At 39.4% G+C, this 12,391-nt stretch overlaps 1 protein-coding gene across 5 annotated transcripts in view; it reads left to right on the forward strand.

Annotated features, from left to right (window-relative positions):
- ACAP2 (ArfGAP with coiled-coil, ankyrin repeat and PH domains 2) overlaps positions 1 to 12,391 on the forward strand; it is a 117,729-nt gene that overhangs the window by 81,388 nt on the left and 23,950 nt on the right. For 3 of the 5 annotated variants that reach the window (XM_033957809.1, XM_033957811.1, XM_033957812.1), the window contains 6 exons: positions 27 to 127; positions 476 to 581; positions 2,575 to 2,780; positions 7,673 to 7,742; positions 8,027 to 8,121; positions 9,096 to 9,289. In XM_033957809.1, coding sequence (XP_033813700.1) covers positions 27 to 127; positions 476 to 581; positions 2,575 to 2,780; positions 7,673 to 7,742; positions 8,027 to 8,121; positions 9,096 to 9,289 — 772 coding nt within the window. The remainder of the gene's footprint in view (positions 1 to 26; positions 128 to 475; positions 582 to 2,574; positions 2,781 to 7,672; positions 7,743 to 8,026; positions 8,122 to 9,095; positions 9,290 to 12,391) is intronic. The other 2 variants (XM_033957810.1, XM_033957813.1) reach the window with 1 other exon arrangement.

A 12,391-nucleotide genomic window follows, 5' to 3' on the forward strand; every position in this document is an offset into this window, starting at 1 on the left:
TAATCTTTGGTTTCTTCTCAATTTAGGATAATCCCACCATTGTTGTTGAAGATTTGCGACTTTGCACAGTTAAACATTGTGAAGATATAGAAAGACGTTTTTGCTTTGAGGTTGTCTCGCCCACAAAGTAGGTGTTTTTTGTTGGTTTTTTTTACATGTCATTTCATTAAGGGGTCCTTTTACTAAGGCGTGCTAAACGATTTAGCGCATGCTAAATGCTAATGCATCCATAGAATAAAATGGGCACATTAGGAATTTAGCACGCTAATCAGTAACACGTGCTAAATCGATAAGCATGCGCTAAATTGGTTAGCGCGCCTTAGTAAAAGGACCCCCTAAGTTTGCCTTTATTCAAAGTATGATAAATAACACTTATCCTGCATTTAAAACACGCCTCAGCTTTTTTTCCCCTTCCCAAGAGACTATAATACATGTTTAAAATCAGACTGACCTCAAATAACTTGTTTCTCTATAGAAGCTGTATATTGCAGGCCGACTCTGAAAAACTTCGTCAGGCATGGATTAAAGCAGTTCAGGCCAGCATTGCAACAGCATACAGGGAAAAGGGGAGCGAGTCTGAGGTTAGTAATGATGAAAAGAGGTATTGCATCTGTAACATCTTTTTCTTGGCTATAGAGGGTGAAAATTTATAAATTAAAGCTTTTTCTAGCAAATGTCTTAAAGTACACTGGTGTCCCCACTGTATTCTGTGGTCACCTAGGGTCCTGTTTATGACCAGCTATCTGGCTGCTTTAGTCCATTTTTCTTTCTTTCTTATGGTCATACATAATACAATCACATTCTAAAGAAAAATAAAAGTCCACATCATGGGAAAGAGAAGGAAAGAAATATAAAATCTTCAAATCATCATTAAAATAATGGCCTGTATAAATCAGTTAACTACGTTTTGATTTTCAATAACAGCCTCTCTATCCATTTAATTGATTCACTTCAAAAGTAACATCTTTAAATGAGTAATCATAGAGTTGGCTGGAAATTTCAGGAAAAAAGTAGCACCTATAGCCAATACCTGAGATTTATGCTCAAGAAAGTGCTTTTTTCTGGCCTGGGCCACCCTAGAAACATCAGGAAACATTTGCAATTTCTGGCCACAAAACAGGAGATCTTTTTTTTAGGAAATATTTCTTCAAAACTAAACTCTTACAATTCTTAGAGGAGAAAGTGACCAGGAGGGTAGCATGATCAGATATATCATCTTGAGTTATTTCCAGGAAAACAGTTAAATTAGCCAAAGGATTCTTATGGGCTTCATGTCTGTTTGACGCCCTACTCTCCTGGTCTACTTTTTTCCTACCTGGAAGATAGAAACACCTAGTAAATACAATAGTTTCAGCATTGTTCAAAATGAAAGCCTCTTTAAAATATTTTCTAAGCAATATCTCCGCTGACAACAATAGGCACACAGAAAAATTCAAAACTCTTAAATGATTTTCCATTATCTCAAAATGTCTGGGCAACCAAAGACTATCTTTAATTGCAGAGGAACCAGTTTGTTGTAATCCAATTTGAGATTCCATTTTCTTAATAGTTACATCTAAAGATTTAAATTTACCATCTATAATCAATTTTAGAGACCACTCGCTCAGAAAAAGTACAAAGCTGTTACACAGGACCCTGTAACAATGTATCAGACCTCTTAACCACTTTCCATACTTCCAAAAGTATTATTTTTTGAGGTATTACCTCAGTAGAGGACACTTCAACAGGAAATTCTACTGACTGAATCTTAGGTTCTAATGGAGGTGATATCGGTAGAAGTTGAGGCAAAGTCTTATTCTCTCCTATTGGGGAAATACCATCTTGGGAAATTACCTTAGGAGAGAAATGAGAGGATGAAGGTGGAACCGGGGTTATCCTCTCCCCAGAACTTATTGAGGTACCCGAGTCTTTTCCCACAAGGGGAGAGAAAGGAAGGTTTCCTCACTGATATTAAATGTTTTCCTATAGGTCCTGTAGTTACAGGAATACTAGTTGGCAAAATTTTTTATTTCATTTTATGCTTCCCCATTGAGGGGAAAAAAAGTGAAGAAAAAACCCAAACCTCTTTCAGTGCTCTGTCGGGGCTCCAAAGGGGCTCGCTCACAAGGGGCCTAGCATGCCCCTTAGGGCACGCCCTACGGCTGCACCGCAGGAAATGGCTTGATTTTATCTCCAGCATCAGCCCTTTCTGACTGATGTCACCAGGCAGTCAAGGTCTCAGATGATATAGACAGCCAACGCCAAAGCCGCCAAATGCCTCCTCTCCTCCATGCTGCTTGCACTCCTCTCTCTCCCGTTTTGTCCATTTTTTTAGAGGTCCTTGAAGTTTTTATTAGCTGCATTTTAAGTAATCAGATATAAAGATTGTCTCTGTGAGGTTGAGCCATTTGTTGATCTTTCTTAAGTGAGAACAGATTTTTTTTTTTAAATAAACAATATGTTTTTATAATGAAAGTTGAACACTAGGATTGACCTACCTGCTGTTTTCCACCTAGAGCTTTGTGGTGTAGTGTCTGATGTACTCAGTTCCGTAATTTGTCACCTCCTTGTGTGTGTTAAATATTTTTGTAAAAGGCTGATCGAAAGTCATCCTCATCAACGGGAAGTGTAGAATCTAGCGGCGAAGTGAAAGAGAAATTGGTAAAAGGTGAAAGCGCACTCCAGCGGGTTCAATGTATTGCTGGCAACACCAGCTGTTGTGATTGTGGCTTGGCAGACCCTCGCTGGGCCAGCATCAACCTGGGCATCACCCTGTGTATTGAATGTTCAGGCATACACAGGTAAGTAATCCTTTGAACTCTGTGCCACTTCTCGCAAAATGATAAAGGCATTGATTGAACACAGATCAAATACCAGCAAGGATCTCAACACACATTTTTATACCAGCTCTGCAGCTCATTCATAGTAACATAGTAAATGACGGCAGATAAAGACCTGAACAGTCTATCCAGTCTGCCCATTAGTTATACCCATAAAAATAATTTATTTTTTATTTTTTAATTCTTTATTCATTTTAAAACTTTCATCAAGTGTACAAATATTCATAATAAACACAATTAGTCTGAGCACTTGAACATCTTATCTTTATAACTTATAAGTAGAAATGTAACCCTCACCCCACCCTCCCTCAAATCCCTCTATTCATTATAAGATCATATATTTGAAACCCTCTTCCCACCCAATACTAAATGGTGTATAATTAATAGAAAAATGGCATCTAATAATGACAGAAAGATGTTAATGGCTCCCATATTTTAATAAAATTTTTATAATTTCCATTCTGTACCGCTATTGATCTTTCCATTCTATATATGTGACATACTGAATTCCACCAAAAATTAAAATTAAGCCTACTATGATCTTTCCAGTTATTAGTAATATGTTGGATGGCAACTCCAGTCAAAATCATTAAAAGTTTGTTATTACACGCTGATATCTGACTCTTTTTTCTCTTAGACATTCCAAATATCACAGTATCATAAGATAATGCTACATGGTTTTCCAATAAACAATTTATTTGATCCCAGATTGAGTTCCAAAAGGCTAAGATATGGGGACAGTAGAATAAAAGATGATCCAAAGTCCCTACCTCCAATTTACAATGCCAGCACCTATTGGACAAGGAACTATTTAATTTTTGTAATCTAACTGGGGTCCAAAAAGCTCTATATAACAAAAAAAACCAAGTTTGTCTCATAGACGCTGACATTGTACATCTCATTCTCCAACCCATAAAAATAAATGATTACATTAGCTTGTCTCTTCTTTGATATTTCTGGGTCATAGACTGTAAAGTCCACCTGGTATAGTCCTAGGTTACAAATGCTGAAGTTGCCATCTAAGCTCACTCCAGCCTATCCAACCATCCTGTTTGCAGGATATAGAAACATAGAAATATCTCAGCAGATAAAGGCCAAATTGCCCATCTAGTCTGCACATCCGCAGTAACCATTATCTCTTTCTCTCTCCGAGGGATCCCAGGTGCCTATCCCAGGCCCTCTTGAATTCAGACACAGTCTCTGTTTCCACCACCTCTTCCGGGAGACTGTTCCACGCTTCTACCACCCTTTCTTTAAAAAAGTAAGAACATAAGAATTACCGCTGCTGGGTCAGACCAATGGTCCATCGTGCCCAGCAGTCCGCTCACACAGTGGCCCTTTGGTCAAATATTTCCTCAGATTACTCCGGAGCCTACCCTGTTTCCCTGAAAATAAGACCTAGCGTGATTTTTAAAGATGCTCCTAATATAAGCCCTATCCCAAAAATAAGCCTTAGTTAAGATCAACCCCTGAAGCCTCCCCCCCCTGAATGTCCCCAACACTCCCTGATTCCATCCCTGCCTGATTTGCTGAAAAAAAATCAAACTTGCCGATTCAGCAACCCCCACCCCATTGAGACCTGACATACCTCCGCATTGTAGTTTAGAAGCTGGGACTTTAGATCGTTTAATTTTTTTCTGTCACTATATAAATGCCTTTTGGAAGTTAATTTGGTCCCAAATTAATTCATTGTTAGAAAATCGTGTTGCTCTTTCCTATGATACTATTTTATTTGGAATGTCTATGAGATTTAAGAGTCCAATTTCAGCAAATAATAATAAACTTTTACTAATACTGACGGGGGTTGCCATTCAACATATTACTGGAAATTGGAAGGATTATACTAAACTTAATTATACCTTTTGGTGGAATTCAGTCTGTCATATTTATAAAATGGAGAGAGTGCTTGCTATACAGCAAGGAAATTATCATAATTTTAAAAAGATTTTGGGGCCATTGATTACATATTCTAATGATCAGACACCTTAAACACCTTTTTATTATATAAGGATATAAGTAGGGTGGGATTGGGATATATGATATTAGTTTTATTTTATTTTTAATTTATTTTTTTTAAATTCTTTATTCAGTTTTAATCAATCAACAAGTGTACAGAGTAAAACCATACATTGTCTCATAAACAACAATTGTTTATATATAAACCTATAACCCACCCTCCCTCCCCATATGATATTTGTTTTAATTGGTTGATTAATAATGGATTGGATGGGTGGGGAGGGATTCTTTTTATGCTTTGATGATTATAAGTAAGAATGTCAAGTGATTTGTAACATTTTTTTTTTTGGATTGAATATTATACACTTGTTGTAAGATATGAAAACGAATAAAGATTTAAAAACAAAAAACAAAAAAAACTTGCCAATTCAGCAACCCCCATCCCAGTGAGATCTGACATACCTCCGCTCCGAGGCCTCTTAAAGCAGCAGCAATGGCGGCAGGGCTCTAAACGGGCTGCTTCACGGTCTTCCCCGCTGGGCCCTTCCCTCTGCCGCTGCTGCTGTTTATGGAAGCCTCAGAGTGGAGGTATAGCAGTCTCATGGTAAGAGGGTCGGTGGGGTTTTGCTGCACAAGGGGGATGGGAGGGAGGGATAGAAAGATGCTGCACATGTGGGGGGGGGAGGCGGAGAGAAAGGAAAGAGGAAGAATCGGGTTAGAGGAGAGGAAGGGAGAGATTGTTGTACATAAAAAAAATAAGACATCCCCCGAAAATAAGCCCTAATGCATTTTTTGGACCCCAAACTAATATAAGACACTGTCTTATTTTCGAGGAAGCATGGTAGCACCTCTTAACTTCATCTTATGCCCTCTCATTGCAGAGTTTCCTTTCAAATGAAAGAGACTTGACTCATGTGCATTTGCATCACGTAGGTATATAAACGTCTTTATCATATCTCCCCTCTCCCGCCTTTCCTCCAAAGTATACAGATTGAGATCTTTATGTCTGTCCCCATATGCCTTATGACGAAGACCACGTACCATTTTAGTAGCCTTCCTCTAAACCAACTCCATCCTTTTTATATCTTTTTGAAGGTGCAGCCTCCAGAATTGTCCACAATATTCTAAATGAAGTCTCACCAGTCTTATATAGAGGCATCAATACCTCCTTTTTCCTACTGGCCATACCTCTCTCTATGCAAGCTAGCATCCTTCTAGCTTTCACCGTCACCTTTTCAACCTGTTTGGCTACCTTAAGATCATCACATACAGTCACACCCAAGTCCCGCTCTTCTGTTGTGCACATAAGTTCTTCACCCCCTAAACTGTACCATTCCCTTGGGTTTTTGCAGCCCGAATGCATGACCTTGCATTTCTTAGCATTAAATTTTAGCTGCCAAATTTCAGACCTTTCTTCATGTTATTTACACCATCCGGCATGTCTACTCTATTGCAGATTTTGGTATCATCCGCAAAGAGGCAAATCTTACCCAACAACCCTTCAGCAATATCATTTATAAAAATGTTAAAAAAGAACAGGCCCAAGAACAAAACTTTGAGGCACACCACTGGTAACATCCCTTTCCTCAGAGCGATCTCCATTGATCACTACTCTCTGTTGTCTTCCACTCAACCAGTTCCTGGCCCAGCCCATAACTTTGGGACCCATCCCAAGGGCACTCAGTTTATTTATTAGATGTCGGTGTGGAACATGGTCAAAGTCTGCTGGAGTAAGTCTTAACAGAGATTTCGGCAGTTGGAACCCAAGCACAGTACCGGGTAAAGCTTTGGATTCTTGCCCAGAAATAGCTAAGAAGAAGAAAAAAAAAAAAATTTAAATTGAATCAGGTTGGGCAGACTGGATGGACCATTCGGGTCTTTATCTGCCGTCATCTACTATGTTCCAAGTTAGTGGAGTTCCCATCGATGCCCTCCCCAGCCCATCCTACACCAAATCACCACATTTGGGACACAGACCATTCAAGTCTGTCCAGTACCAGTTCTTTAATTTACATCCTTCGTTTTCTAATTAGAGATCATCTGTTTATCCCACGTTTTTTTGGCATTCCAGGCATACACCACCCTCTCTGTGAAAACTTGCTGGAGTTCCTGAATACTGTACTTTAGTTTCATTGCTCATTTTGCTCTTGGCAGTACATGTATCAGTTGCAGTTGATTTAGGAAGATGGTGTTTGTAAAGTATGCATTTGCTACAACATGGGAAATGTCAGTTGCATTTCCTATGTTTCCAACTCAAAACAGGAGGAAAATCACCAAATTAAGTTTTCTCCCTTCCTCATCAAATAGGGTGCTCATATGGAACACACACATATGGATTAATGACATTATCCCCAAAACAGAAAAAAGTAAAACCCCCAAATAGAACAAAGTTTCTCATAAACACATGGGAAAGTAAACAAAATGAAAATTTTTTGACCTAAAATTTGTGAAAAACAACCCCCCCAGAATTTAAAAGTATACGTGTCATTAATATATAATAGCTTTCCTTTTTTGGGGGATAGTGTCTCCACATAAGTTAATTTAGGGCCCTTTTTACAAATCAGCAGTAGTGTGCTAAGTACATCAAAGTCCATTCAATTCCTATGTGTTTCGCTACTTGTGGCTTTGTAAAAGGGGCCTTTAGTTCATTCTGTGACTGGAGTGAACATTGTTCCTCTGTCAGGGTATGTTGGAGATTTTTCCAGATTTAGTACTAGTGCTTGTTCGAAAACATGCATTGTGTCAAGAGAGCTGCCTCCTGGAGCACTTGTAAATTATTCTTAATCAGGCATTTGTGTCCAGTACAATTGGGACAATTTCTGTATTTGTCTTCCATATTTTCTGTTTTTCTAATTTGTGTTTTTGGCACTTGAGGATTTTCTCTTTCTTCTATTTAGGAGTCTTGGTGTTCACTTTTCAAAAGTAAGATCTTTAACATTAGATACATGGGAGCCTGAGCTGCTAAAGGTATGTATGTTGGCACAATACAAATAAATCCCCTTAACTGGCAACATATTAGATCATTAAAATAACAGATATGATGCTGATAATGTCAGTTTGATACAATGAAACATCTTAATTGGAAGTCAAGGGGGAAAATGCGTTGAGACATGTAGAACAAAATTGTTGAGATAAATGAGTGGCTAAATTGTAGGCAGATTTATATATTGTATACAACCATCACTTGTACTAACATTTTTAATGATTGCGTTTTGCATCAGAAAATTAATTTCCATATTCTTGCCAAACAGCTAATGTGTGAACTTGGAAATGATGTCATAAATGGAATCTATGAAGCTAAAGTGCAAAGAATTGGTGTGAAGAAGCCTCAGCATGGAAGCCAAAGGTGTGTCCATAATTGTGTTGTCAAGTTTAGAAGCTGCTTTTGACCCCCAACTCCTAATAGATCACAATAAAATATTTATCTTTAGTTTGAGCAAAGAATCTCAACAAAAAATATATACAAGTATAAAATGATAAATTTACCATAAATTATAATTTTGCAAGTGTGGTGTTTATTTGTTTTTTGTTAATTTGTAGCTGAAGTCTGTTGGTACATTTCTACCAATTCTGACTTCCCAGCCCTGCACCTAAAGGTTTGTTTTCACTAATACTTTGCTGGTCTATTTCTGAGCCATTCTCAGGCAACTGGCATTTGCCCGACATTTGATAGACAGAAGTGAGAATTTTTTTTCATCTAACAGCAGTGGGCATAAAACAACTGATATGGTTGTTATGGATCAATCGTCTTTGCTCGTAGAAAAGCAGCACAAAAATGTATAAATGTTTCATGTTGCTTATTAAGAGATTTGCACATCGTTGTGATAGCATTCATCATGTAAATTTCTCCGCAATAAGTTTACATCATTAAGATGGATTTTCTTTGAAGAAAATAAGGAAGACAGTAGAATCAGCTGGTGACCTCCTGCCTTAACCAGTGATATGGCAGCTTTAAAAATGCTTGATGACATCACAGTGTGCTTTTGACATCTTTGAGTTTTCAGCTGCCTTTTTGCTTATAGAAAAAGAAAGGATTGTAGGTGTTGGAGCATTAGGTGCTTCATCTATGGCACATGATTGAATGTAATCGGAAGAACAGTTCAAAATCAGTTGGGTGGGAGGAGGTGACAGAATGATTCAATAGGTTAGAAATGTTCACTTAATTTTATAAGGCCAGTTTTTCTGTAGGGAACTAGACTAAAAATGGATGTTATCTACAGGTGCTTTAATACTTGAATACGATGACAAAGGTAGCACTGCTAATGAATCATGTTCAGTCCAGTGTAACTAGTAGTCATGCCCCAATTTGTTTATCCATAGCAGACAAGAGAAAGAGGCATACATAAAAGCAAAGTACGTGGAGAAGAAGTTTGTTGACAGAGATTCTACATCATCTTGTTCATCTGCACGCCGAAAAATAGTGATCTCTCCGAGTAAAGAGGAAAACAGACTCAGTGGTTCAGAGAAATATCCAGTGCTAGAGGAACCTGGAAAACCACCATCTCGAAGCTCAGGTATTTCAACCTTCCTCCTCAAAACAATTTGGGTTGAAGTGAGTATACAACCAAAAGTTGTATACATCAGAAAATCAGGATATTAAAATTCACCTGAAAATGCTGCTTAGGTCTCTGTGTACCTCAAGAAAACTAACATACTCTGTATGTGCATGTTTTAAGAAGAACTCCATGTCTATTTATGTAGTGTTATAAGATATATGCAGCACTATTAGATGATCTAGGAGTCCCTCGGTTGACGTAGCTCCTGAAGTTCGGGCCATGGTACTTAATACACTTGTGTCTAGAGGTGTTTGATGCCTTAGCCCATGGTCTTTAACTCAGTGAGGTATACTTGAAAGGGTCCCTGTGGGGCTCCTACAAATGGGAAGGGAGGGTGTTTGAGGTGTACCCTTCTTTCACCAAGGAAGGAAGATGTGGCAACGCTGTGCTGGTTCTTGTGAAACTCATACATTGACATTTCTGAACCTGCAGTTGGACTGCTGTAGTCATTATTGGGTCACATCGAGAGGAAGAACTTTGTGCTTTTCATCATGGCAGATGAGGACAATGTGTCTGTGAGAGTATGCAGCATGGCTATTTGTTTCATTACCGTATGCTTGCTGTAACATTTCAAGAGTTTCATTACCTCTCTTTCCAAGTTTAATACAAAATTCAATCACACACCTCTGGTATACTCTCACAGACCATCATCTGCCATGATGAAACATATAAAGTTCTTCCTCTTGCTGTGACCCAACAATGAAGACTATGACAGTCCAACTGCAGGTTCAGAAATGTTATGTAGGAGCTCCATGAGAAATAGCACAACATTGCTATGTCTACTTCTTGGAAAGAAAAACCAGAGGTAGTCTCTTTAATCAACCCTTGTACAGCTCGTGAGAAGGGGCTACTGGGCTTGATGGTCTGACCCAGTAAGGCTATTCTTATGTTCTTAGTAATTTGCACTCTCATGGCTTATAGCATGCTGCCTTAATTTGAGTGAAAATTTAATGGAGCCAGCTCTATTATGAGCTTTTTACATCAGCCTTTAATTATAAACAGTTGCTTAAATGAGGGTTCTGTGTGTGTATTCTGCAGTGGGTACCTGAGGGTTTTCAAATTGGGAGTGGTGGTGTCCCACTTTGCTGCTTTAGTATTAACATACTGAAGGGTTCCAGGCTGCACCAGAAATTATATTGGTGATGGCTCTGGAATAGGTCAGTTTCTCTGTCTTCATCTGCTGATAGGGGGACTGGTCTAGCGGAATTCAAGGAAAAGGGATTAACAAGTATTCCACTGCAATTAATGTGTCATTCTGAACAAGATGTTTATCTCCCCATGGCTGTGAGCCTATGCAGAAGGATTTTTTCTATAACCCTCCTACTTCATTGAGGGCTCTACTGTCCTCTACAGTTTTTTCATTTTGCATGTGAGCGAGAAGGAGTATTTATGTTCTGCTCTTTATTTTATTCGAGTTATTTTCAGATTTTGGGGGGATTTTTGGTTTTTCGGTGCTTGGAGCTTCCCTGTGTGTGGTCCAGCTCTGCCTGCATTGAGAGGAAACAGACAGTGATCTGCAGCTGCTAGGTCAATCTCTTATGTTACCTGTTGGCCAGCCTGCAGAAGCAGTTTTGGAGCTCAGGGTCACCCTTGGTTAACATTGCTCACTTACTGCTTGGAAGGGATTTGATCACAACCACAGGAGGCTCACAAGTGTCTCGCAGGGTGCTGACTGTTTTTCACCTCCCCCCATCTAGTTGCATGACATGGCATGGCTCTTGAATGCGAAGCATTAGCACGCAAGGGGTACTCGGAAGTGATCATTATAACTCTTAAGTCTAAGAAGCTAACAATGGTATTAGCCTGTGCTGAGTTGTGGTAGATTTTCCAGCAGTGGTGAACCCAGGAAAATGTGCTCGGTTTCTGCAGAGTTGGCTTTTCCCTAAGCCAGATTTGACAAGGAACTTCCAGTGGCTTCCCTTCGGGGTCCATGTTCCTGGGCTCTCTTGTTTCAGGGCTTGAGACCACAGATCTAAGCTGGTGTCTCATCCAGACATAGCTGTATTTTTGAAGGGTGCACTGTACATCAGAACTCCGGTCATAGCCCATTCTCTTCATGAGATCTTAACATGGGTCTATGGGGTCTCAGCAAAGCTCTGTTCAAACTGCTGAAGGAATGTCGCTTATGGATTTGATACTCAAGACAGTTTTTCTGGTGACTGTGACCTCAGGGTCTCGGAACTCCAGGCTCGCTCTTGTAGGGAGTCTTTTCTTAAGATCTCTGACACTGGAGTCTCTTTACGTATTGTTCCTTCCTTCCTGCCGAAAGTGGTTTCAGTGTTTCATGTCAATTAGAAAGTTTGATTGCCAGCAATCCTGTCCACTGGTTCAAAGGAACAAGACTAGATTTTAAAGAAGTTGGATGTGAGAAGAGTATTTCTTCAATATCTGGTAGTCACCAAGGAGTTTAAGCTCTCTGTATTTTTGTGCTGACTAATCCAGCTAAACGAGGTGCGCCAGCTTCCTAGGCTACAATTTCCAGGTGAATTCATCAGCATACATTGTTGTTTCTGTGAAGGCGCATTCGACCAGAAGTGTAGCTTTGTCATGGGTTGAAGCTAGGGCAGTCTCTCCAGTGGAGATTTGTAGGATGGCAACTTAGTCCACTCTACCTACATTCATTAAGTTTTACAGAGTGGATGTGGCGGCAAAGGAGGATTCTGCCTTTGGGTCCTTAGTACTAAGTGCTGGCGCAGTCATCCCACCCAAGATTTCTGGGACTGCTTTTGTACATCCTGCTTGTCCAGAATGACACACCTATTGCACTGGAAAAAGAGATTAGGTTCTTACTTTGCTAATATCTTTTCCAGTACATAGGTGTATCATTCTGGACCCCCCCACCCTGTCTTTCTTTCCTGCACCTGCCTACTGTCTCATTAATAATGTTCTTCTCCAAGTCTGTTCCTTGGAGGCCAAACAGCTCTTTGTGGCCATTAAAAGTAATTTATTACTGGTGTATTTTGGGATACTTTTTGAGCTCCTTTGATGCTTCTGCTAGCATGTTTGTTACTCTATTTGATTGTTCATAGTTCTTATGTTACTTGGTTTGAGCAGAACAGA

This window comes from Geotrypetes seraphini, chromosome 9 (assembly GCF_902459505.1).
Source record: "Geotrypetes seraphini chromosome 9, aGeoSer1.1, whole genome shotgun sequence".
Classification (NCBI taxonomy): Eukaryota; Metazoa; Chordata; class Amphibia; order Gymnophiona; family Dermophiidae; genus Geotrypetes; species Geotrypetes seraphini.